The sequence below is a fragment of the Aureobasidium melanogenum genome, assembly GCF_000721775.1.
Source record: "Aureobasidium melanogenum CBS 110374 unplaced genomic scaffold scaffold_32, whole genome shotgun sequence".
NCBI lineage: Eukaryota > Fungi > Ascomycota > Dothideomycetes > Dothideales > Saccotheciaceae > Aureobasidium > Aureobasidium melanogenum.
This window is the reverse complement of record NW_024470084.1, coordinates 178,684-204,354: the sequence shown is the minus strand read 5'-3', so window position 1 is coordinate 204,354 and position 25,671 is coordinate 178,684. Positions and strand designations below refer to the sequence as shown.

General features: G+C 49.8%; 7 protein-coding genes across 7 annotated transcripts; 1 reads left to right on the top strand and 6 right to left on the bottom strand.

The window, feature by feature from the left end:
• Positions 1–1,853: 1,853 nt before the first annotated feature.
• M437DRAFT_59348 (SET domain-containing protein) lies at positions 1,854–3,210 on the bottom strand (the record flags this gene model as incomplete). The annotated part of the gene is made up of 2 exons (XM_041023563.1): positions 1,854–2,029; positions 2,085–3,210. Coding segments are annotated over 2 exons (1,302 nt in total), but the record flags the coding sequence as incomplete, so codon positions are not given.
• Positions 3,211–5,503: 2,293 nt separating this feature from the next.
• M437DRAFT_88624 (uncharacterized protein) lies at positions 5,504–6,274 on the bottom strand (the record flags this gene model as incomplete). Its single annotated transcript, XM_041028879.1, has 1 exon — positions 5,504–6,274. The coding sequence occupies one exon, from the start codon at positions 6,272–6,274 to the stop codon at positions 5,504–5,506; it is 771 nt and encodes a 256-aa protein (XP_040875501.1).
• Positions 6,275–8,667: 2,393 nt separating this feature from the next.
• On the bottom strand, positions 8,668–9,873 carry M437DRAFT_88622 (Clavaminate synthase-like protein; the record flags this gene model as incomplete). The annotated part of the gene is made up of 1 exon (XM_041028878.1): positions 8,668–9,873. One exon carries the CDS (start codon positions 9,871–9,873, stop codon positions 8,668–8,670), a length of 1,206 nt encoding a protein of 401 aa, XP_040875500.1.
• Positions 9,874–11,319: 1,446 nt separating this feature from the next.
• M437DRAFT_59419 (nucleotide-diphospho-sugar transferase) lies at positions 11,320–13,171 on the bottom strand (the record flags this gene model as incomplete). The annotated part of the gene is made up of 3 exons (XM_041023574.1): positions 11,320–12,243; positions 12,296–12,595; positions 12,656–13,171. The coding sequence occupies 3 exons, from the start codon at positions 13,169–13,171 to the stop codon at positions 11,320–11,322; spliced, it is 1,740 nt and encodes a 579-aa protein (XP_040875499.1).
• A 2,441-nt stretch (positions 13,172–15,612) lies between these two features.
• M437DRAFT_59287 (uncharacterized protein) lies at positions 15,613–17,014 on the top strand (the record flags this gene model as incomplete). Its single annotated transcript, XM_041023551.1, has 2 exons — positions 15,613–16,649; positions 16,705–17,014. 2 exons carry the CDS (start codon positions 15,613–15,615, stop codon positions 17,012–17,014), a joined length of 1,347 nt encoding a protein of 448 aa, XP_040875498.1.
• Positions 17,015–20,482: 3,468 nt separating this feature from the next.
• Positions 20,483–23,666, bottom strand: M437DRAFT_88619 (uncharacterized protein; the record flags this gene model as incomplete). Its single annotated transcript, XM_041028877.1, has 6 exons — positions 20,483–20,923; positions 20,982–21,434; positions 21,488–22,144; positions 22,195–22,978; positions 23,040–23,085; positions 23,135–23,666. The coding sequence occupies 6 exons, from the start codon at positions 23,664–23,666 to the stop codon at positions 20,483–20,485; spliced, it is 2,913 nt and encodes a 970-aa protein (XP_040875497.1).
• A 370-nt stretch (positions 23,667–24,036) lies between these two features.
• Positions 24,037–25,083, bottom strand: M437DRAFT_59245 (Six-hairpin glycosidase; the record flags this gene model as incomplete). The annotated part of the gene is made up of 1 exon (XM_041023547.1): positions 24,037–25,083. One exon carries the CDS (start codon positions 25,081–25,083, stop codon positions 24,037–24,039), a length of 1,047 nt encoding a protein of 348 aa, XP_040875496.1.
• Between the last annotated feature and the right edge of the window lie 588 nt (positions 25,084–25,671).

Genomic DNA, 25,671 nt, shown 5'->3' with positions numbered 1-25,671 from the left:
GCTATCACTTGAAAGGGTAGGCAGACGTAAGGCTCAAAGTCACTTCGACTCAAGACGATCTTCTCAGGAGGTTCGAGATAGCATACAATTTTCAAAACCGATATCATAGCTTCTCGACACATGGAAATGCTTCGGACCATTGTCGTATACTATGTAAGATGGCTTGCTAGCTCGCCGATGGATCTGCGATCACTGATGTTGATCTTTATAGATGTGTCTCCGGCGCCATGATGATCATAATACAATATGGACGCTCACCGGACTTCCTGTGCACCTTGCACAGCTCAAAAACCATGCTGTAGAGCTGCGGCGGTTCAAGCTATCGCCACTCAAGACACAGCTATGAACGCATTCGCGATGGAGACCCCCTAGAGGCTGGACTCTTGTAGCGCAGGAAAGTATGGCTTTGTACCATCTTTTCTGGCATATATCAGGGTCAAGCTTCCGCTGAACGTCAACGATATTGATCTCGACCTCCGGATCGCAGAGGCTCCCCTTCTCGACAAGAAACCACGGACATGACTTTGTCTCTTGTGGTTTCTGACATCATGTGGTCGGTTGCCAAATCGTTCAGTAGCACGGTCAATCCTGTATGATGTTGGTAGTGTGCGACCACATGAAATGTGGCAGCCTGTTTTCGATTGCCATCGTCACGAAGCATGTTTTCTTCGTGAATATCCACCCTATCGCGTAAGGAGCGGCTGCTTGCATATATAGATACACGCTTACAGACCCATGTTGGTACAGATCCTCCCCTGTACTGTTCAAATGGTCCGCCTATTGCACCTTCCATCATCATCCTCAAATCCAACATACCCGAACCGATTTGCCCTGTTGGACTGGAACCGTAAATCTGATCGGCAAGCATTCTCAACTGCATAGGTATGTCCTGGCTGTCGTAGTGATCTTGGATAACGTGCTTCTCGCTGCAGCACACCAACGAAGACGATTCCTCGCTACCTCTGTCCAAACCAAACGCTACACGTGCCTTTGTGTTCTTGCTCGACCACCACGGTGGGAGAATGTTCTTTGCTACCTTGACTTGGTTGAGGAAACAAAGAGCCTCCCCCGTAGATGCAATCATGATCTACATCCTCCTTGAAGGAGTACTCGCAGCATAATCAGTGGCCCGCGCGTGAGTCGTGATTGTCTCTCGATTTCGCCGTCGGTGCTCCGGCGGTCAGCTACTATGTATGAACTGCGAGGAATGAACGAATGTAAGATTGATATTGTTACATTAGGATTACACGAATATCCACTCCCCAGCCCACGCCGTAAAGTGCTCACTCGTCTCTGAGCTTTCTAGATACCATGCGCGGCCGACTGCTACGTCTCGGTACTTCCGTCTCGTCTTCCGATTCTTCATCTGAGTCATCGTCCGAATCGTCTTCAGACTCATCTACCACGACGCGGGGTCTACGGCTCAGTGTTTTGGGTTGGGGAGCAGACTTGATAGCGGCCTTCAAACTTGATGCCTTGCTTCCGACTGTTGAAGCTGTGTCGCTTCTGCGCGCACGCGATCGATCCTCAGTCTTTCTAGCAGAGGATTTCGCGCTGGTCTCAGTGGTCTGCTGCTTGGGTGGTGAAGGTCTTGGTCTCTTGGGCGATGGAATCCTCGATCGTCTTCTCCGCTTGGTCGGACGTTCATCTTCACTTTCGTCGCTATCTTCGTCTGATGCGACTTCGAAGATGTCCTTGGGTTCTTTGCGTGGCAAAGCAACTACGACCTCTGGCTGTGCTTGGTAGCTCTTTCTCGATGGTCGAATGTGTGACACCGCAGCTTTGCCCTTTCCTTTGTTCTTTGCTTTTTGGGCTTGCTCTTCCTCGCCGTACAATTTCTCGTGGTAGCTGTTTCCATAATCGAAGAACAATTCTTCGCCGACTTTGATATCTCTGTGAGCAAACATGCCAATTCGGTGGGCTAAATTGCATAGCATGATCTTTGGACGAATGTTTCGAAGATGGGAGTTTGCGGCATGGTTGATGAAGCGAATCTTGTTACCCATGCGTTGGGAATCGATAGTCTGGTCTGTTTGCGTATCTGCTGTTAGCTGCGCAGCGTACTGAAATCCCGAACTTCTTACCTCTGTTCAGATCGAAGATGTAACTCAACTTCTGAAAGTCGTAAATGGCACCTCGTCGCTCGGTCTCGTCTCTGGTGATAATTTCTCCTTGATATTCGCCAACGAATTCGCCTTTTGCAATAGGCTCTCCAGCGTACAGACCGAAACCATGAACGAGACTACGCCCGAGAAGTGTTCGTTTTGGCACGCCGCGTTGGATAGCGACATTGCGGCATCTTCGATCAAGATACTCATCGTCGAACCTGTTGACTGGATCTAGGATGACATGAGCCTCGCATGAATCGCAGAGATCTGGGTCGCACTCTCGATTCATTCTGAAACATTCGCAGGAGTCATCCTGGGCGCAACATCTTGTTCGTCTAGCGCAAGAGCATCCCTGGAAGCGTCGACTACAATTCTTCGAACAACCACAAGTTTTCTCACAGCAGACCCTTGCTTCGAAGCATGAACAACGCGCATCCTCGCACGAGGATCCAGGGTGGTTGCACGGAAAGAAAGGACCACGTTGGCTGTGGTCCCATGTTACGCTGTTGGCCTCGTTCATCCACCAATTAAGAGGTTTTTTAGGTTGCGCGGGAGAGGTCCCTCCTGGCGGTTCCCTCTCTAGCGGAGCTGTAGCAAGTTCTTTGTAATTAACTCTAGGTGGATAGTCAACATCTAGAGCGTCAACAGAGTTGGCGTCGTCTTCCTCATCGCTTAAGTCTTTGGCGTCTGGTCTTTCGAGGATAGTGCCATGGAAAGGGCAGTCGTGGAGCTGACAGATACTACAGGCCACACTAGCGTAGTTCTTAGCAGCCTCGTAGGTCACAAGACCTTCGATCTTGTTGTGATCAGGGAAGGTGGCGTATTTTCGTGCAATCTGCCAGGGACTGAAGTTTGTGCGAATCCAGAACGTATGACAAACTACAGCAGCTTTCCATAAAGTCTCATCATCAATCTCTGGTAGACTTGATGCTACTGAGACCCATCTTTGACTTGTTCGGTCAAAGTCATCTTTGCAGTATTTGTCTTTAGCGCGTATGATGGTTCGTGCGAATTTGACATCATATGCAAAGTCTGTCAACCTGGACAACAAGCCGTCTGGTCCTTCTGATGCCTCGAGGAGATACTTCAGAATCGTGTCCATGGGGCAATCAATCTCTTCGAGAAATGCTTCAAAGTAGGGGCCGTAGGTACTGACTTGCTGCGAGATGAGGACCTTACGTGGCCGATCTTCTACAATGACATCGAACCTCTCACGTATGGTTCCGTCATCGTCAACATCTTCTCCGAAGTATGGCCAAACTTGTAACTGTCGAGTGTTCGTTCCTAGAACGTTGCCACTAATTCTGGTGTAATGAGTGTAGTTCGGGACTTCGGTCGAGATAGCCTTTGTTGATAAGATACGAGCTGAGCTTGTAATTGTTTCGCCTCTAGGTTTGAGCTGAGAGAAGGCCTTTCCGGTAAGAGTTATTGTTCGGGCATCTTTCGAATGTTTAATGTTCGCGAAAGGGTCTGATCTCGGTTTGTTTGCTGCTCGATTCCTTGTTGGAAATCTGTCTTGAGCGCGTGGAAATAGAGTCGGTCGCTGGTATATTCTAGCTTTTGCAAGCCATGTCTCTGTCAATGCTTCGTGATCGTCGTCCATTTCGTCAAGATACTTCTCAAGACAAATTGAATAGATCTTGACATCGTCTTCGTCCCCAAGCACTTCATGTTCTGCGTAGTTGAAAGGGGACGGAGAGGATGGCTCCATGGAAGAAGAATCAGAAGCCGAGATCATGGCAGCCGGATCAGAAGAGTTTTCTATAAATAAAGGTGGCGCCAGGGAAGAGGACGGCTCCGGGGAGGAGGATGGCTCCGGGGAAGAGGATGGTTCTGCCTTGGGAGAGATGGATGGCTCGTGTGGTGTAGGTTGCTTGGCTTTAGGTGATAAGGATAGCTCGATGGAAGGCGATCGATTGATCCAAGATGGTAGTTCTGTAACGTAAAATTAGTAGTTGACTAGTGAAACGGCCTGCATTGCTTACCCTCGCCTTCGGAAAGATCTCCTTCGCTGGATTCTTCTTCACTAGAGTCGTCTTCACTGGAATGTTCCTCGCTGTCACTAGAATCAACGTCACTAGAGTCTTCCTCGACAGAATCTTCTATGACGAGTTCTTCGTCGTCAGACTCTCCTCCACCGGACTGGGCATCACTAGCAGCACGAAGGAAGGCGTGTCTAGAAGGAACAGGCTTAGAGAAGCGGAGAGTAGGCGACAGGTCTGGCGACGGCAACGTCTCTGGGTTCAACTCGATCGTTTCTGCCCGCGTGTTATTCCAAATTCGGCATCGTGTTGTCGTGCGAAGTCCTACCTCTAATTGGCTCCTCGACGCGGGTGTCTTTCACTGGAGGTGACGATGGGATGTGGCCGCCGACTGCCGATGCCGACATTCCACGAGCTGGGGGTTTGCTAGGACTGTTGCTTGACAATCCAAACACATGAATTTCGGAATTAATGTCCTCCTCATCAATGTCGCTTAGCATATAGTCCTGAGGCTGGATATCTGCTATGATTTCTTCGCGACGACGCCGCGCCTCTGCAAGTGCATTGCTTCCACGTCCTGGGCGTGCATTGCCACTGTTACCGTCTAATGTGCCCCAACGAGGGCTAATCAGCTCGCTGGAGCGAAGCGGGTAGGTCAACGACGATTTGGGCATGAAGAAGGCACGACAGGCAACAGTCTAGAGCGGCGCGATTGAAGATTCCCACCCGCCACGAGGAACCCACAATTCAATCGTAAAAGTAGTAATCCTATACCTTCGTCCTGAACATGCCTTCGACTTGTTCAACTTCTTCGACGCGCCGTCTCACTTCACACCGCGCCGACCTCGGATGCCTAACCGATTCTTACTGATGCCTGCGCTCTTAGTTGCAAGGTCTTCATTCATCTGAAAAGCAAGGAGCTTGTGCGCCGTGTACGGGTCTCGAAAACGAAGAAGCAAGCACGAGCGGTCCTGCGAAGTCGTGCGTCTGTCAAAGGCGTCGTGGGTGAGACGCGCCTTTGTCTGCAAAGGGGAAACTCCTCTGCACGGACCATCCTATCATGCTGGCAAAGCAACCCTGTACTATAGAAACAGATTTGTTTCTGCGATCAAAGAACATGGTCTGCATGAATGAGACACAGATACACGGAAGTTTCATGGCTGCAGATTGCCATATTTTACACGTCAAAGACTATCGTTCATCGGGATCTGTGATCGAGAGCCCTATTATTTTGGCAAACAGAACTGTGAACAAAATACGTTATGCTATATGTGGTGCAATAGCAATCAACGATTGGCAAGCCAGTTGTCTACCGAGGACGCATTGATTGTGGCAAGGAAAAAGAGACACATGGGAAATTTCAACGTGAATCAAACATGTTTTATTAACTCCAGGAACAAATAGCAAAAACATTCATCTACAGTCACGACAACGACCATGATACAAGACACCTCTAGGCTCCTTGTGGCAAACACTGCAAGGATCCATCATTCCAGCTGGTGCAGCGTCAGCAAAGAACAGTCTTCCAGCTTCATGGTTCAGTCCGAGACGACTACCAACCTGCTGGGCACTATCAAGCGCGTGTCGAACACTGCTTGACATCGAGACATCTGACATACGAGATCTGGGTGTGGTTGGAGTACTCTGGAAAGTCTCACGCGATAAGATGCTGCTGATACTGTCGGATCGTCTTGAAGAGGTAAAACGGCGGTCAATGCTGGATCTACCTCTTGAGTGTCTAGGGGTGACAGGCTGAGATCTCAACTCGGCGAAGGATGGGTGTGGCTCATTGATGTAACCCTCCTGATTCTGTTTGATCATCTCTTCCACCTCGGGCGTCCTAAAGAACTCTTTGACAGGAGTAACGACTTTCTTGTTGACCCAATGAGCAGCTCTATCAATAGGACTAGCTGGGCGTGACAGGGGCTTCTGGTCAGGTAAAGGAGGAAGAGGTTTGTTGATGTCTGGTTGGTTGCGCAAAGTGTCGCGGATGTATCTGTATGACAGTTCTTCACATCGAACACTATGAGTAGCTTGTATGTCAAGGTCCAACCTAGGACGAGGCACGCGACGTCTGCCAGCAACGCTTGATCGAGTCTGTCCTGCAGAATACTTGGTGGGAGTTCCAACGGCCGAGTTCTCCGACGGTGCCTGCCCGCCAGTGAGATTCGATTGTGCTGACATTCTTTTGTTGTGAGATAGACTTGTCAGTGATAGACGAGTTTTGAAGGCTTCTGGGAAGGGTAAGCATTGCTCGGAAGCAGAGGAACTTATATCTCTATTGTTTCGTGAACAAGCGGTGCTTTCACTAGGCAAAGGATCAAACAAGAAACAAAGACTTGTCTTTATTCCTTCTTTGTATGTACTCCACACTCGGTTCTGAAACAAAGAAGACACCGGGTAATTGTTTCACAGATCCTTTGAACTTCTGTTCCAGTGCCAGACGCTTTTGAGACAATGCATTGTGTGTCTCAGTCAGAGCAGCCAAGCGCTGCAGTGTTGTCTTGCTGGTGTCAACGGTTCGTTGTAAATTTGAGGCCACATTATTCCAGAGGTTTTGTTCGATTTGATTGTAGTGGAAATGGAAGCCTCAACCCCCGTCCCGGTACTCGACTCTACAGCTGGTGGTCATCATGTTGGGGGAAACATTGCGTGGTATCTAGAAAATGGTTTGTTATATTTGTCTCTGGCATGGGCAGCTATCGAGTACAAGAGGAACCGCGAGATAATATGGCATCAGAGCTTACATAGGGGCGGCATGAGTCACTCGACTCTGGGAGCTGGACTCTGGGGATCCAAGAGCATGAAACAGAAATTGGCAACAGCGGCCATGACCCATCTTCACAATAAACGATCACCAATTGACAGATGCGGCCGTACGATACTCAATTACCAATGCCCAGAATACTGGCTACATCAAGCGAGGCAGAAGGAGCTGCAGATGATGAAGGTCTGGAACACATGTCAATACATGCTAAAAACTCTACAGGTAGATGACTTACTCAGCAGCTGCATCAGTCGTAATCTGAGTATTGGGCACCGTTGTTGTTATGGTTCCGCCTGAGATGTAAATGGTTCTCGTTATAAGGCGTGTTGAAGTGCTGGTCGTGCGACTGCTATATATGTCAGATCAACTCGGCGTTCATGTATGTAGATGACTTACACTGTAGGAAGCGAATATTGGCTTAGAGTGTACGTTTGTGTCACAGTAGGTCCAGTGGAAACGGTTGGCCTTGTAGCGATGTTCGTCGTCACCGTTTCGACGGAGTAAGTCAATTCCATAGTTGTGGACATGGAGAAGGTAGTGAGCATCTCTGTCACGTTGGCCACGAAAGTTTCCACAATGATCTGTGAAGGTCCAGCCACGGTCGTGGTCAAGTTGATCGATGTAACGGTGCTTGTTGGAATTGTCACGAGACTAGTCTCCCAGACGTAGTATTCTACGACACACTCCTCTGTTCCATTGAGAAACGTTGCACAGACCTTCTTGTCTATGTCTGAAGGAGGACCGGCACTTGTGAGCTCGTTCCAGGGGGCGACATAGTACGTGGTCAGAGGCTGTACAGTGGGAGGCGGAGTGATCATGGCACCTGTGCCATTGGCATCCGTCGCATTGCTCAAGGTTGCACTGGGTGTTTCCAACACATACCCGAAGTCGCTTGAAAAGGTGATATCTTGATTGCAAGCAGTCACGGGATACACACGGTCGATGCCAGTCAAAGTAGTAGCGCATACCATTGTTACTGTTGGACTGTAGATTGTAGTGCATGTTCCAGGTCCAGGAGGAATTGATATAGAGTAGTTTTGATAAGGGGCTGTCGTTTGTGTAGGTGTGGCCGTGACGGAGGAGAAAGCTTCTGGTGGTAATGCACAAAGCGTGAACAAAGGCACGTCTGATGATACTAGCTGGCTTTGCTCTGTGACAGGAATAGGAGAAGCACCTGGAGAAGGTGTAACGTATGTCAACACCGAGCCTGCGGTGCTGGATTGAAGCTGAACATCGCTGCGGGCGGCGGCTTGCCTGCGGCGAACCTCGATAGCTTCGTGCCTGAATGGATGGAGGGCTGCGGCTGCATCACCCAGGATGGCCGACAGTGGTAAAAAGCAACATGCAGATGAGCGTCCGAACATGGTGGCGAAAAGGTGTGTGGTCAAAGGACGACAAGCCGTCTGAAGGATGCAGCAAGCCACATCTTGTCTTTTCTCACGGGCGATAGTGACATTCCTGTGATGGAGTGCGATCAAAACACGGGGTATGGGGAATGGATTTGGAATGAACTCACATTGCATTCCTCATGTCGCACTCGATTGGCTATTCTCATCGGTAGCGAAGAATGTAAACACCGAAATAACTGAAGATGACAGATGATGGGAATGTCGTAAGAATGAAGCGGATGAGTGGCCGGGGAACCAATTGACGCATGGCAATGTGGTTTCTCCTTGTTGCGAGCAAAACTGCGGTGCACAGTGATCAATTTGATGAAAGCAAGTTAAGTTTGAATTATCCGATTGATTGATTTTGGTCTACACAATAGATGGTTTACACACTTGGTGACATGATGAGTTCGTAAAGGTCATTATTCGGCGTCGAGGGGGGCGACAGGAGGGTTGTCGTTAACTTGGATGCCACCACGCTTTCTGTGGGAAGAGTCCTCGAAGGGCAAGGTCCAACCACCTTCAGTATCTGGGGTAGCGAGCCAGAGTCTCATAAGATGACGTCTCGGAAGTGGAGGGGCGTGGTCTTTGTAGGCTGTGCGAGCGTGCAGGACATGTTCATTACTCAAGAACTGGATGTCACCGACTTCGAGAATCATGTGCAGAGATAGACGCACGCATGTGTCTTCGAGGATCTGAGCAGCGCGGAGTTGTTCAGCCGAGAGGGCTGGGATGATGCCCGCATCGCTGAAACGTGTAAGGGACTTGACATAGTAAGGGTCCCATTTGGAGTAGACACGACCATTGGGCTTAGGCTCGAGGTAGAAGACGGATGTGCGGATCCAGTCTTGCTGGCCAACAGACTTTTCACCCTTGCGGTCAAAGTACCAGATGGGCTGGGTGAGCAACTCGGCGACATCAGGGTTCTCCTTCTGCAGTGCGTTCCATACAGCGTGGCTTGACACGAGATCAGACTCACCGCCCTCAAGAGCACGAGCTATGCAGAGAAGACCGACAATGTCGCTGTCGTCGGCATGGAAAAATTGGCGGGCGTTGGTGCGGTAGATGCGGACCTTGTCAATCTGGCTGCTGTCCTCACCGACGTCCTTGACGTGACCCAAGACGTGACCACGGCTATTCTGACTGACAAAATAGCCAAGGTATGTGCCCAGGCCCATGTAAGCGACGGCGGACTTGTGCAGGCCCCATTTCTCGACAGGGAAGCCCTTGAAGAGGATGAAGCCTTTGCCGTTGAGCAGCTCGTGACGCAGCGAGTGCAGCAGGCGGCCGGTGGCAGAGGGCAGGGGGAACTTCTCCTTGGTGATGCCAGTCAGCGGGGTGGCCGAGGCGATGAAGTCGTCGGCAGCCTTGCTGATTTCGGCAATCTCGTCGTCGCTGAAAGGGTGTGTCCAGCGCTCTGGGTTGTTCTTGTACTCCTCAGCATGCCATACTGTAGGGCCGGTAATCTCCTTGGGGAAAGCCGAGTATGGGGCAAGCTGGTTGTAGACAGGATCGAATTGGCCGGCAGTCTTGACACCGTCAGGGAAGACCTTGGGCGAAGGGTTGTGGTATGTGTAGGAGGGGAATTGAGATGGTTCAAGCGGGGATTGGACGGCGGTCGGAGCCATGGTGTGGTTGATTGTTGCGGGCGCGACGGGCAGTGTTTTGGGAGAGATCAAGACGATTGATGGGCTTGGAGAGCAGGTCAAGGTAGTGTCGCAGGCGGTGCTCTTCGGCGGTGCAGAGGCCGTGATACAACAACAGAGACAGCGAGTAGACGAGTATATAGTTCATGACGGCGGTGGACCCCGATGCGGGCGTGTTGGCCGTGGTGGAGGTAGATAATGGCTGATAATGGCAGGTCGAATGATGGCGTGCTCGATGAGACTCTCTTGCGCGATAATTGCCCTATCGGAGCCGTCGTTGCTGGCCGCTGGATGGCGCGAGTGCGGGGTACGAGCTCGTCGACAGGGTTGTGCTGAGCGATCTCGCGGTTGGCAAGCAATGAGGACTCTCGCTCTTCGAATGGCGTGCGTTTACGAGATCCTGAGGGTCGTGAAGTGATGGAGATTTATATTTGAGAAGAGGCAGGTCATGGGCTGACTGCCTGTGGAAAGTGGATTCCAAACGTCGTCAAAGCACGCGAACAGAGGCTGAGGCCCGCGCTCTCGCTCTTCTCAGCTCAACGTCACTCTGAACTATGCACTGCCTGGCCGTCCAATCGTCTGCCACTCTAATCTGCTGACCAAGTGCTTGCAACTGGTGCACTCATTCCAGACCTTTCTTCCCAGGCATTACATGGAGGTTTTGTCCTCGCACACTGCTCGTTCATGCCATTCATCGCTATTCTGATACTCGAGCGACTCGCGAAACCTCTGGTCCAGAACGCGCGCCTGCCACATTCATGCGGGGTCAACGGCAATATTCGCCATGCTTTTCGGCTCCCGCGCGTACCGTTTCCCGTTTGCTCTCTCTCAGCTCTATTTTGATATTCAGCTCCCGGAAGGTCCGACACCTCGGTCCAAAACGCCTCTGGCCAGCCAGGTGATTTTCTGCGTACAGGGCACAAGCCCCTTCCGAACAAGCACAACTCGCTAGTTCTCTGCTGCGAGAAGATGACGCCTTCGATGGCAGAACGTGAAGCAGACTGGAAAAGTTTAAGGTCATTTGTACTTATACTATCAAGGCCCAGCCAGCTTCATCAAAGTCGCAGTGGTTTAGTGGTAAAATTCGTGCTTGCCATGCACGAGCCCCGTGTTCGATTCACGGCTGCGACAATTGTTTTGTGCTCATGATTGTATTCGTGCTTTTGCTCGGCCACGATCTTTTTCGAAGGACGGCTAAACATCTTGCAAAGTGGAATGGGGATAATCTTGTTGCTTTTGCTGATTCTAAATGCTCACTGATGCACAGGCCTTACTAGAAGCCATCAACATCACTACACGTTTGAGCCTTTCGACCACATCAATCAACTTGCCAGGTCTAATTTTAGCTGATTTTTACAGCGAAAAAGCAATCCATATTTCCGAGCAGCCTAATCTACCGTCTATTTATGTCTGTCATTATGGTAACAATCACTGGCACATACCCAAACCAACGACAACCCAGAAAACGAGACCAATGCTACGTGGAATATCTGGCAAGATAGCCCAGGCATCCCATGTCTCCAGCTTCTGTTCGGGTTTTGGACGCCAGACTTCGAACGTCTGACCTTGAGATTCGTCCTCCAAATGCAATTGAAGATAGTCTTCGTTCTCCTTTACTTCTGGTCTTGGGCGAGCAAAGTCCCGGTACATGAGCTCCCGTCGTTCTGGCATAGTTGGAGGCGAAACGGCATATGCAATTGGTCTGAGTGAGGCGAAGTGACTGCTCCATGCGGTGCCAGGAACCAGCACATGTGTCAGGACGTAATGCAAAGTGCCGTGATTGCTTGCTTTCACGAGCCCCACTGTGAAGACTGCTGCTGCGAGTGTAGCAACAACGACATGATACCACAAATGTTGGTGGAGGAACATCACACGCAAACGTTGGTAAAGTCCAGGCCTTCGATCAGGGTGACGTTCCTGAATCTTGGACTCAGCCAGTGCAGTCGGGATGAACCCGATACGCTTTCCGGCCACGAATTTCGGGCACAGGTCTTTGGCAAGTGCAAAAAATAAGTGGGTGTGTAGCCAGTGCATACCTTCGATCCTCCGGCGAAGCGCTCGATAACCACAGCCGTTGCTTGCAAGCAATTCTTCGACGAAAGCTGTGATTCTGGCCAGGAGGTATACAAACAGTATGTTCTGCAAATCGCTTGACTTTGCAGTAATGAGTGGTTGTCCAGAAGCAACAAGCAGAAGAATGATCCAGGAACAAAGCGGTCTGTTCATCATGGATGCAATGGGAGAGGCGCAATGACATATCGCGCTAATTCGCTGCTTCCAGGTCATTCCTTTCACCTTGGGCGAGAATATAGCGCAGTCCAACCTGCGAGAGTTACGTAGCCGTCCGACGAACTAAGCATGGTCAGTGTATCTCATACATAGGGTCACCTGTCGAGTCGCTTACCCATTTCATGCGTTGTGTGACATGAGCCTTGAATGTGTCCGGCACAAGACCAAATTGTAGCTCCTCGCGACAATACACGACCTTCCAACCTCGTCCCTGGAGTGTGAAGCCAGTCAAGATATCTTCGGCCAGGGCGTTTTCAGGGAAGCCTCCAATGTCCCTGATCGCCCTGCAGCGAAACACGACGCCAGGACCGGTGACCCATGCACAGTTCATGCTGTCACGTTGAATCTCGTCGAACTTGCCATCCACGTTCAGACTCTGGTAGAGTGGATCATTGGTCGGCACATTGTAGAACCTCTGGAGTAAGAGTACGTCAGCTTTGATTGAAGGGTGTGAAGATATCTGCTTCCATCTTACTTGCGGGACGACAGCGACGCCAACTTGATCGTCGTTAACGAGAAGAGCCAGCGTAGCGCGAAGAAATTCTGGTTCGAAAATCATATCAACATCACAGAAGGTGCAATACTCAGCTCCTCCAAGACTGTGCAGATAATTGAGCGCGGCGTTCATATTGCCCGCTTTCATTCCACCTTTGGTCGGTCTCGCATAGTACAAGAGTGTGACTGGAGTCCTGGTTGCCATTGCTGCTATCTGCATCTCCAGATCTGGATTCGCAGCATCGTCGGCAACCAGAATCCTGTACCTGTCTGCGGGATAGTCGAGATCGCATGTTGCTCGGACAGTGTCCATGACAACGTCAATTTCTTCTCCGCAGGTTGTGATGATAACGTCGGCATGCGGCACTTGTGGACCAACAAGTCGAAGTCGGGGTCGCAAGCGAGGATTGGTGCAAAGGAATCGCCATCCGTCATCAGCCACTCGTGCAACTGCCTGTCTGTCAGTATTGGCTAGGTAAAGAGGACTGATACTCATCCATACTCAGTAGTGATAATTGCGTGCCGAAATAGCATGCAGCAACAATTCCCGGCTTGCCGTTACCACTCCAGAGAGATCGCCAGAGCAACAGTAAGAAGCGAAGCGAGAAAGCCCATGACAAGATGGAAAGTGGTGTTCCGATCAGATGAGGTAAAGTCGTTGTGCACCAGTGCCATATAGGATTTTGTTCCTCGGAGTCGGAGAGCTCAACGATATCATAAACTTCTCGCGGGTCTTGGGAGAAAGGTCTTGATTTGTCTTCGAGCAACATGATGAAATGAGCTTGTGGGTTCTGCCATTGAGATTTGGTCAGGAACGAATCTCAATGCCAGAGCGGAAGTTATAAGGAACACGCCATCACTCACAATTGATAGGCGAGTAAACGAAGCCAAAGCAGGATCAATGATTATAGGTTACACACAAGTCAAAGCAAGAATTATAAGCTCAACGGCTGGATGCCAGCCACGCAAATATAAGAGAAAAGTGCCAATGCAGGTGAAGAAGGAAGGACAAGATAGAATATTCCATGATTTTCAGATCTAATCAAACCAATGCTTGACGGGAGTGCACTGGCAATAGGAGTTAAAAAGTTTGGTCGAGACCTTAATGGTGGATTTGATGGGACTGGGGAAAAAGGGAGCGGATGTTCGGGAAGCTTTTGCCGGAAATCGCCAAGGTTTGCCCAATCAGGGTCCTCTTTGAGGGTTCTTGGAGAAAACATGAGTTTGCGAACTCTGGACCATTCACTCATCCTTGAACATAGTAGGAACTTGCTAGAGTTATATTTGAGTGCTTTGTTGTGACCAGTAGTGGGGAGACATTAACCCACGAGGGCAACGTAGGCATTCGTAACTGTATCCGAAGTGGCGAACTTTGAAATAGGAAGTCTATTTATACTCGTCAAATTAGAGAGCACGAATTTCATTTCAGCCACGGCCACGGAAGCAAACCCGTAGAGGCATTCTCAATAGATTGGTTCAATATAGTAAGCATGTTGTCGGTTTTGCACTTTAGGGAGATGCCGCTTTGCCAACGTACGCCAGCTCGGAAGAGCTTCGAGAATTTCTACACCGCTGACTTCCCGAACAACCAACTCGAAAACTTACCAAAACAGCTATACATAAAACTGGGCAACCCTTCAGCATAGCATGCAAAAGATGGGTCTCGCCGGAAATCGAACCCGGGACTACTCGCAATTGGCTTGGAGTCATTTGAGAGCTACAGAGACCTTGTATAGAACTGAAGCCTGTTCAAAATAGGTAGTACTAGTCACTGAGGCTCTCGCATGTATATACTCCGCGATCCTCCTTTTGTAGGCAGTCGTTGGGAGCCGACGATAGAAAATATACTGTTGAATCGACACGCACGAGACAAGCATGCGTCGTCATCGTATGTGTTCATGCTCCTGTATCCTTCTCTTGAAAGCTTGTCACGTTCGCGAGAACGAGGGTCAGAGCAGGAAGGCATTCCATGCCGTCAAAGAGGAGAGCAGCGTGTCATGGCAGGACATAGATCGTTGGACATGCGCGGACGTCGAAGCGGCTGTGGGCATGATCGAACAGTTCGGCGGTGCCATATCGGATTAGTCGACTGCCACGATCGAGAGGGTGGTTCGCCATGTGCAGAGAAAATCGCAAGGTGACAGAGGCCACGACATGTCTTGGTAAGCGATGACGAAGACGAAACAATCGATGGCCAAGAGAAGCGTCGTGAGCGAGTCAGGGGGGGTCGTTGAGGCTGAGAAGAAGGAGCGGAGATTCGGTTTCGTAAATTGGCGGTCAGTATGGTCCGACACCGTCCGATATGCACTATAGCACTACATAGATTGGGCCTGTGCGCAGGATCTAGGGTAAGTGATCTGGACACGAAGGAAGTCAGACTCAAGTGTCTCTGTGCTGGGCTGGTCGCTTGGGCATGAAACATTGGGTTCTTGGTTGAGCGGTTGCAGCCGCAGTGTCGCGTGTCAAGATCCCCAGATTCGAGTGAGTGGAGAAAGAGAGATCTGCGCTGTCACTCTTCAGGGGAGCGACTTTTTTTGATGAACTTTTCTTTTCTTGCATTTGCACAGCCTCAAACGAGATGTGATGCACCGTATCACGCTGCCTCCGATTGATTTGTCGAATGTTTGCGCAGCTATTCGTATTCCAAGAGTGCCCTGATCCTAGCGCCGTGATTGCTGCATGCCGATACATGATGAAACACGTCCGTTTTCTTTGTCCTCGCCCACGCATTTTGCTCTTTCATCAATTGACTGAGCCCACTCACTCACTCTGACTGACTTACATTCCTTTCTCGTCTGCTTCTTTGTTCATCTGCTTGACGCTTTCTTCTCTGCGCACCCGCAAACACACTCGTTCGTTCGAGTCAATCCAGTGCAGCCAACTCGAGCATCAAACACCATGGCTTCGTCTGACTTTGCAACAAGCACTACCGCAACCATGTCTACCGGAACTCCGTCAGTTAACATCTCTCGCGAAGCAACATGGAAGGCACACGGTTACCACGCCCGCAAACCACAACCTCACCACCTCGAGATGGAGGACTATTTCGCCGGTCCTAGAGATATGGCTCGACACTCCAAATTGCCCTTCTTCATGCGCCTGCACGGCAGCGTCCTGCCCAAGATGCTTCTGCCACTTCTCTTCATCGGCGGCTGGGCAACTGCAATCACTTTGATCTCAAAATTTACTCGCGCCAACCTGGGTATCAACTCGCTCTTGTTGACAGTACTGGGTTTCGTGGTCGGTTTGGCTTTGTCCTTCCGCTCGTCGACCGCCTATGAGCGCTACAACGACGGCCGTAAATACTGGTCCCAACTGACGCTGTCTTCACGCAATTTGGCACGTCTGATTTGGGTACACGTCGAAGAAAGACATAGTGAGTCTGAGGAGCTGGGCAAGCGCGACCTGCTGGCAAAGCTGAGTGCTCTCAATCTACTCAATGCTTTTGCCGTCGCTCTCAAGCACCGTCTGCGCTTCGAACCCGCCATCGAGTACCCGGATCTCGAGCCATTGGTCGCCCACCTCGATCTGATGGCCAGTACGGCCGATCAAGTCGCGCTTCGCAAGAAGAAGCAAACACCATGGAAGTCTGCCGGCGAGTACCTAGGCGTCTCATTCGCAGAGTCCAACCCCCGCAAGCTGATCAAGCGCGCCAACGATAATTTGGGCAATCCTCCTGCAGAAATCTTGACATACCTCTCTTCGTACATGGAACATGTTATTCAGGAGAAGACTATGACTGTTCCCATACACCAAACTTGGGGATTCCAATCGATTGGATCGCTGGCGGACGTCCTCACTGGCTGCGAACGTGTGCTGAACACTCCCTTGCCGATTGCATACACTATCTCCATCTCTCAGATCACCTGGGCCTACGTCCTAGTCTTGCCGTTCCAATTGTACAAGTACCTGGACTGGGTCACCATTCCCGGCACCATGCTGGCGGCCTACATCATCCTCGGTCTCTCTAAGATGTGCGTTTTCCAATTTTTATAACTCTTCCCATTTTCCAAACTGACTCCCGTTTAGCGGCACCGAGATTGAGAATCCCTTTGGCAACGACGTCAACGATCTTCCCCTCGACGATTACTGCCGCGAACTGGCTGCCGATATCGATGTTTTGACCAGCACACCCGCTCCCCGTATCGAAGACTGGGCATATGCTCCCAACAACCGTGTGCTGCATCCCCTCAGTGCTACTGGTTTCGCGGGTTGGGAACACAGAAGTCTCGAAGAGATTCGCGAGGCTCTCAGAGCAAAGGCTACCACTTCGGTCAAGTCAATCCACGCTGATAGGTCGGAAACACCTTTGGCTGAGCCCAAGGTTGCCACCGTCTGAGATCTCCGCCTTGTAGGTACGGTCAACAACCCTAGCCATGATCAAAAATTTCTTTTCCTTTCTGTCTATTGGACTTCTTCCATGTTGTGATGCACGAAGTGATTGTGTATGTAGGCTTTCCTGCTTGACCGCCATGGGCATTGCCTACTCTTGAGCTTTCATAAGACTTCAGTCTGCTGGCTGACGTTGACAGCGTCATACTGTCGGCTTTTAACCATCAAGCTCAGCTTGCAGCGTCCGATCGTCGACTGACGGACTCGATAGCATCTTGTATATTGTGCAGTTGCCCAGATTGAGACCTCGGCAGCTGTTGATCGTCACTTATTTTACATACGGTAAGTAGTAGTGCTGACAATCTTTGAGTGCTGCACGAACATGAAGTCAATTACCTTTCGATTTTGCAGCACGATTGAAGCTGTTTGCCCAGGCATGCTCTGTCCGGAGAATTCAGACGACAGAATCGCTGTACTTTGCAGGTTGGAATGTCTTAATTCACGGTTGGTGGCACCGAGAACGAGTGGCAGAAGATGTGAGAAGAAGACGGTCAACGATATATTTATCAAGAAGCCTAAGACGATGAGAGGGGAGAACTGATTGTGCACGAGAACTGAAGGGGAGCCCCAACAGACTACGCCAAAGATGTATCTCCAGTCACGGAGATACTCTCTGCAAACCATATCCTGCATACTGGTGGAGTCGATTTTCTTGACAACTGCCCCAAGAATTCTTAGTTGCACTATTATTCCATACGTCCCATAAGGGATCCTAAGATTGCTGCCACTAATGGCTATGTCCATTCGAAGCTACCAGTCAGAATGTGGCAGTGAACTTTTGCGCCTAGTACAACAACACAGATGATGATGTGTAGAGCTGGCTGACAGTAGCTTGACGACAGTGGCAGGTATATCGTCATCATCAGGTGGAAAAATCAATCTTTATATACTCCTTACATGAACAAAGAGGGGTTGATTTCTTTGTTCTCGTGGCCCGGTTCCATGCGCTAGCGCTGAATGCGGCGGGTCTCAAGGACATCCACAAGTATAAAAGAGGAATGTCCCCGAACGAGATCTACCTTAGGGACTCCATATGCGGGTGGACGCAAAAAGTGCAAAAAGAAGGGCCCAACCGGGATTTGAACCCGGGACCTGTCACATTTGGCACTTGCTTTTGCAAGTGGGTTTGACCCGAAGCAACAATCATACGACTAGACCATTAGGCCAAATTCAAAGGCTGAACTCATGAACAGCATATACAATCTTTCAGACATTTCTGACAAGTCTTGGCGCTTAGTCTGCCCACTTAGCACGAGATCTCTCATGTGCTTCGAAATAGTCCCGGACCAGGTTTCGTCAGGGCGAGAAGATCTCACACTCGACTAAACGTATGAATTAAACGCAATCACGGGTCGGCGAGGAAAAAGAAAAAGAAGAAAAAAAAAAAAGTGATAAAGAGGAGATGCGAGAAAAATTCTCGGCGAAGTCTTCGGGGTCGGTTGCTTGGCGGGCCTCTCTTCCGTCTTGCCGCCGCGTCCTGCTCAGCAACACTGCAAGATACTGCTTCAAGAACGAGTGAATGTTCGCGTTCTCCAGTGAGGATTGTTGTTTGGACCGCTTCTGTGTTTGACCGCCATGACCTTGAAGAAGATGTGTCCAATCAGCGACTGCGAGAACCGTCTGGCTATGCGCGTGCGACGCGGGCATATTATTTCGTGATGTATATCACCTATTGAAAGCCATTTGACATCCCTTCCTCTCATTCACGATGGAAACACACGTCTATCGTACTTGGAATACCTGGTCGAAGAATCATGGCAAGTTGCTTTTCCACGCCATACAGTTCGGTGGCATATTTGGCTCGAGGAACTCTAGGACGAAGCATCTCGAGATGTTTTCCTCCTTACGAGATCATCCTTACGAGCCTTATTTGCTCGCAAGCGGGTGGCTATCATTCGGTTCTCCATGACGGGTTAGTATATCACTACGGCTAACATTCATTTCGGGATATTTGTGAGTTCGCTTTTCCATTATTGCAGAATGTCTAACATGTTAAGTGGGATATTGCTACTTTCTGCCATGTGGCTCCTACACGATTACTGTCTAGTCATTAAGAACTTACTACCACAGTCGCCGATGATTTGCGCCAACGACTGTAACCTGACAACCTAGTATACCTGCAATGCAGTGCATTTATTCATGCCATGCTGTAGGCGGAGCCTGTACTCGTGAGATCACCAAACGTGTTTAGGCCGCGCCTTCGGCTGCCTCAAGTTATTCTACAAAACATCTTGCATTTCAGATCGGTATCTTCTCTGCTTCATCAAACGCAGATTCTTGCCCTGAGAAAGAAGCACTTACAATAAGCCCAAGCACGAATAATCACAATCCACATCCTCAACAAAAAGAGGTGCATCGGCGGATTTCCCAAGTTCAACGCCAACCCTGCCCGCCAAGCCAGGCTTCACCACGCAAAATTTTCTAAATTTCCCACCACACTCCTTCACGCCTCTCCCAACAAAACGAGATAGTGCAAAAAAAGATATCTGACAGCGTTTATTTAGGAATAGCCGAAGGCGGGGCTCGAACCCGCGACCTTGAGGTTGTACTTTATCGAATGATAAGAGCCACACGCTCTACCGATTGAGCTACCCCGGCAGGTCTGATTGATCTAGTTCACTGTGTGAACTGGCTGCTGACTGATGGAAGCAGGTTGGGCTATTTGGTATATATACTTCGCAAATAAAACTTCCAACGACCAACACGATGGCACAGGAATATCCTTATGCTGCTTTGTTGCTTATTTTGTCTTCAAGTTCGTACTTGGCCGCTGTGACTGTCTCGAATCAATGAACGAATTCAAACATCTAATCTTGAGCAAAGTTTGGCAAGGCTTATTGGTTGAGGCCTCTGCAGATATTGGACGGCGGGTGTAGTGTCCAGATGCAGGTACACAAGCTTTCAAGCAGAGTTGCTTCAAGCACGACACACTTATACGGTATACAGTCCTCTAGAACGAAGGTGTAAAGATCTGCAATGTTGTGCGATGCACTTCTAGGTCACGATGAGACCACCATTAGAATCATCCCTTCAGATCACAGAAGCCAGATAACCCCTCATGAACTCCATTGTAAACAAATGAGAGCAAGCCAGACTCGGTATCGATATCGTGATAGCTGAAGGAGAAAAGTCAGCTAACGATGACAGCGGGATCGCTTTTTGGTCTTAAAGAACAGGGTCGGCGCTTCGCCAAGAACACTTGAACGGAAATATGTCATCTCACGTCTGTGAGGAGCACATTACAATACGTTAGCGAGGATTAAGGTAGCTGCGAAGAGGCTGGAAGCAAGGACAGCAGTGGATGTATGATCTACATACGTTCCATGTGCGTGGTACAAGCAATAATATCTAGGAAAGCAATTTCATATCAGTCGTGAGACACCTCGTCTTTTTGCTCTGGCCATTCACTCTCTACTCATCTAAGCAATTTCTCCACATCACCCAATCTTGAAGACTTGCTCTTGCCTCTCTTGTTGTCTTTCTCTTGGAAAGCCATCATCATGAGCTTACGCTTTTCAGCTTGGATATCCAGCGTACGTTCCTCGATACTGCCTTCCATGACGAGACGGAAGACGCTGGTCTTCTTCGTCTGTCCTAGGCGATGAACGCGGTCAACAGCCTGGTCTTCGATAGCAGGAGCCCACCAACTGTCCGAAAGAATGACTTGGTTGGCAGCGACAAGGTTCAGACCAACACTGCATACGCCCAAGCTCGCCAGCATGATTGTACAATCTGGGTCATCCTCGAGAGCATGCAATGCTTGGTCGCGAAGTCTTGCGGACATGGTACCGTCAAGTCTGCAGTATTTGAAGCCTTCGCGGTCGAGTCTGGCCTGCACGATGTCGAGGAATTTGGTCTGTCGCACTTAGAGTCAGTGACTGTACGTTGACAAAAATCTTGCAGAAATAACGTACCCACTGGGAGAAGACAACAGTCTTGTTGCCTGTACCCTTGGACGCCTTGAGAATATCGATGAGTGCTTCAAGTTTGGTGCTGCTAGCATCAAAATCGATTGACTCATCCTTGACCTCATCGCCAAAATCATTGGCAGGCTGAACGAGGACCGAGTTGTCCTTGAGTTCCGCACGACACATTGGACACTTTTTCTGTGTTTCGATGACACGCTCAATACATTCTCTGCCGAACACATGAGCGCAAGGTGTGATTACAGGAGTGTGTAAGTCGTCGAGACAAATGGCACATTCTTCCTGTGATTGAATGCTTAACGAGAGCATGTCTTGTAGAGCCTTCAGGTTTTCTGGAGTCAGTTCGACGACTTTCTGCTTCTGAATTTGTTCCATCAGATTGGTCACGCGCTCGGAGCACATCTGCCAGTGGTTGCAGACTTGACGCAGACGAAGAAGGATCTGGATAACATGTTAGAAATGCCTTGTTGATCATACAAAGCACATCGTCTTACCTCCAGCAAGTACCGATACGTCTCGACAGCCTTCTGACCCTCAACCTTGCGGTAGGATGACAGGGTACCTTGAGCTTCCTGAAATAGTGCCATGTATCTTTCCCTTTCTTTGTCTGCGAAGTCGATACGATGTACAAACTCGGACAGTTCTGGTAGCTTGAGATCAACAAACTTCATCTCTTTGCGGCGGCGCAAGCAGAATGCCGACATGATAGCCTGCAGCAGAGCTTGTGCGCTCGGATCGTTGGCCCTGACTGGGCGATCAAGAACACTGTTGAAGACCTCTAGCTTCTCCAAGCCTCCAGTAATGCCGATGAAGCGAAGCAATGAGTAAAGATCCTTGAGCGAATTGATGATAGGCGTACCAGTCAATGCCCAGCGTGAGCGTGCAAGCACGGCGTTGACAGCACTTGCACCTTTGCTGCTTGGGTTACGAATATTGTGTCCTTCGTCAAGAATGATACGTCGCCAGCGTGCTGAATACAAGCCTTTTGGTTTAGGTGGTTGTCCTCCAGTGGCCCAGTCGCTTGCAAGAGTCTGGTAAGTGGTGATGACAACATCGTACTGAGAAAAATCCTGAGGGCCCATCGACTTCTTTCCAGCTCCATGGTAGGTGTACACGCGCAATGGCTGATCTTTACGAACGTGTCTTGCAATCTGGAGAAAGTCAGCAATGTGTACTTCAATACAGTCTGCGAGTTGCATACCTGGTCGCTCCAGTTCGACATCACAGACAGAGGCGAGACAATCAACGTAGCACCCAGCTCGCCTTCCTGACTTGGCGTCCAATCCTCAAGGTCAGATACCACCAAAGAGATCATCTCCAATGTTTTTCCAAGACCCATATCGTCAGCGAGGATCCCTCCGCTTGCCAGAGTCGGCTCTCTGTCTTTGATGGAGAAGTTGGTAGCAATATTCGTAAACGCGTTGGGGTAACGCTCGTGTCTGCGCCAAAGCTGTACGAAATCTTTGGAGCCCTTGGAAGGAGCCTTGGGATTCTCCTTGTCGAGCATCCAGGCCAATGCTTGTAGCTGGTACGGGAGCATGGTTGTAGCAAGGCGCATAGGTTGCTTAGCCTTGACCATAGCAGCGAGGTCATCCTCGGAGGTACCATACTCTTCTGCAGCTCTGCTGACGTCTCTCGGATTGAAGCGTTCACTACCACTGATGATGTCTTGCATAGTCTGTTCCTGGGTGCTGTCACCAAGCCCAGGTCCCTGCGAAGCTTTGAATTGGGAGTTTGCAGCTACCTTTCGCTCGGCGGTCTGCTGCCTCTTCTTTTGATCGCGCTCATACCTACTAATGTCTTGAGTGGGCAATCTATCCATCATCATACGTTCGCGGACTTCTTCGCTCAAGGCTGAATTCAAAGGAGGTCCGAAGAGATTCAGAGCAATGGGGCAGTCGAATTGGCCAATCTCTCCAGCGAGCGAGCCTTCCATAAGAAGCCAACCTTTGTCAATATATTTTGCAAGCTTGGCTGCCACGTTTCTGTAAATTATGGGTAAGTTTGTTGCTCTTGAGAAATATTGATTGTGTCAATGGACTTTACCTTCCGATATGACCAATTTGTTCATTGATCATGTTGTCAATTCGAACTTCTGCAATCAGCGGATTACTCATAAAGCTGTTACTTACATGACTTACTGGCATTGGGATCATAAGGGTTGCTCGGTTCTCGCTTGATGGTAATTCTCTCTCCGATAGTTGCAAAGCCAGTGTAATAGCGCACGCCGACAATTTTGGTGTCCAAAGAGCCATACTTCTGGTACTGATCATAGGCTACAGGAGGGTTCTGTGAAGATGCGACATTTTCAAAAATGCCACTGTCTTCTTCCTGAAGCCAGGCGTCGCGTTCAGCCTGGCTGTGCTGTTGAGATGGAGTCCATGGTGGGACGTAGGCTGTGCGACTTCTTTGCGATGAAGGACTTGGTTGAGTCCATGAAGGAGTGCGGGCAAATGATCTTCCTCCAGCAGCAGAAGAACTTGGTCCGGCAGAGCTTCGCGATCGCGATTGAGAAGGTGTGCCTGCCGAAGAGCGCGGCGTTTTGGGTGGACGCGTCTCGGCGGAGTCGCCGGTGAGGTCAATCACATCACTTGAACGTTTGCGCTTCGAAGCATCGGACGCCGCACTTTGCTTCCCACCGTTAGGCGCCATCCAAGGAACGGATCTAGGCATCCTGCGCAGCCTCTTGTAAACAGGTTACACTTATCAGTCAAGTTGAGAGACTTTGGATGCGATCTGAAACACTGTCAGTGTCGCGGCCGGAGCTCGTCTGCGAAAGCCAAGACAAGCATCAAGCACCCCTCACTAGCCCGTTCAGGAAGAATATACAATCAAACATCGAATTAGAGATTGGGGTCACTGCTAAGTGAGTAGATAGATATACTATACAAGACGCAAGCCGCACCTCTGGTGCTTGGTATCATTCAAACAAAAAAAAGTCGAATAGAAAAGAATGTCATTATATCAAGAAGACGCCGAGCTCATGGTGGTGACCTGCCCTGCTCCAAGCTTCAAACTCCTGTTTTTGTGTCGGTCTTGTTGTTCAGCTGCCTTGCACAGATGCTGCGGCAATCAATGCCATCAGGGCGGAACTTTGAGTTGACGCATCTGCCGTGTCATATGGTCCAGCCCAGGAGAGTCCCAGACGGTTTTGCGAGTCGCGATCGTTCTTCCAAATGCTCTGAGCATTGGTCTCCAAGAATTTCTTCAGGTCAGGATCCGAAGTCGCTGTATATAGCTGAGCGACGTTGCGGGTGAAGATGCCTTTGAACTGAGAAACATCGCCTCCGCAACCTTTTTCGCAGCTATCGTGCAAGACACCGTGGCTATCGGTAAGAGTCTCGATAGCAGCCCATGCGATATCTCTAGCAGTGACGATGTATGAGTCGTCGAAACTAGCCTTCGACAGCTCGATCAGAGCCCCCAGAATGACGCCCTGATTGTAAGTCCAGACGGTATACCCGTTATTCTTACAGGAACCATCGAGCCCATCGTTAATTGTGTTGTTCTTGCTGATCATTCCGGACTGCTCGAACCATTGCCATTCTTTTACTGCCCAGTTGAGGTACTTGATGTTCCATGTGCGGGTTGCAAGGTGAGCAGCGACACTCAGGAAGAGTTCATTGGCGATAGCATTGACATATGTCTTGTCCTTGTCCCACCAGATTCCGCCGTTGCAATTAGTAGTCCAGCCTTTGGACATGTCGTCAAATAGCTGCTCTGCAGCACTGAGGTATTTCTGATCATGTGTCAAATCGTAAACTTTGATCCATGCCAAAGCCCACCAGCCTTCGTCGTCATAGAAGTCGCTTTTCGTTGTCCAGACATCTTTGTTGATCTCAAAAGTGTTGGAAAGGGTGTCGTTGAAGTTGTGTGTTGGGTCAAGACCTTGCATGTCGGCGAGTGCAGTGATACATTCTGCACTGTTCCACCAGCCCGTGCCATTGAACACTCCAGTGCCCTGATTATACCAGTGCATCAATGCATCGGAAGAGGAACGGGCAGGAGAGAGATAGTCGTAAGCATGGGTGCCTTGTGAGAAGGCAAAGGCCCCAACGAGTGTGAGAAGATAATTTGACAACCGGGCCATTGTTGAAGAATCGAATGGGATTTGATAGAACAGAAACAGAAAGAAAAGAAAAACGAATGTGTGTGACGGACGAACCTGCGCCTGGAAAGATCTTATAACCTGTTTCAAACCACTGGCATGGGCGAGTGGTTTCGACCCAACCACATAGCTAGTCCTACATGGTCAGTTTGGCGATAAAAGCTATATTGGTCAACCAAAAATAAAGAAGCTGTAGCAAGGTTTGGCGGTGCTTCACAGAGATCGTTCGCCTTGGCTGTTACAGCATGCCTGATTCTGAACGGCTCCGCTCATGTGAGACCGTGACAGCAGGCTAGCGGAATCTGAGGGACAAGGCAGAGATCTAGTTGTTCCAGGCGGACTCTAAGCTCGGCATATGCGAGGGTCATCGTTCAAGTCTTCAAGAGACAATCCGATACAGCAGACCTCCGGTCGCCTGAACTGCAGGCGCCATGGTACAGTTAGCCTTGTTACTTCCTCCTGACCTATCTGTATGCTGTGCTTTCAGATTTTGATCATACAACAGGAACGCTTTGATTCTGCTACAGCGTGCCGAAGGGACCGGTCGATCGTCTAAAAGCTGGAAGCGGC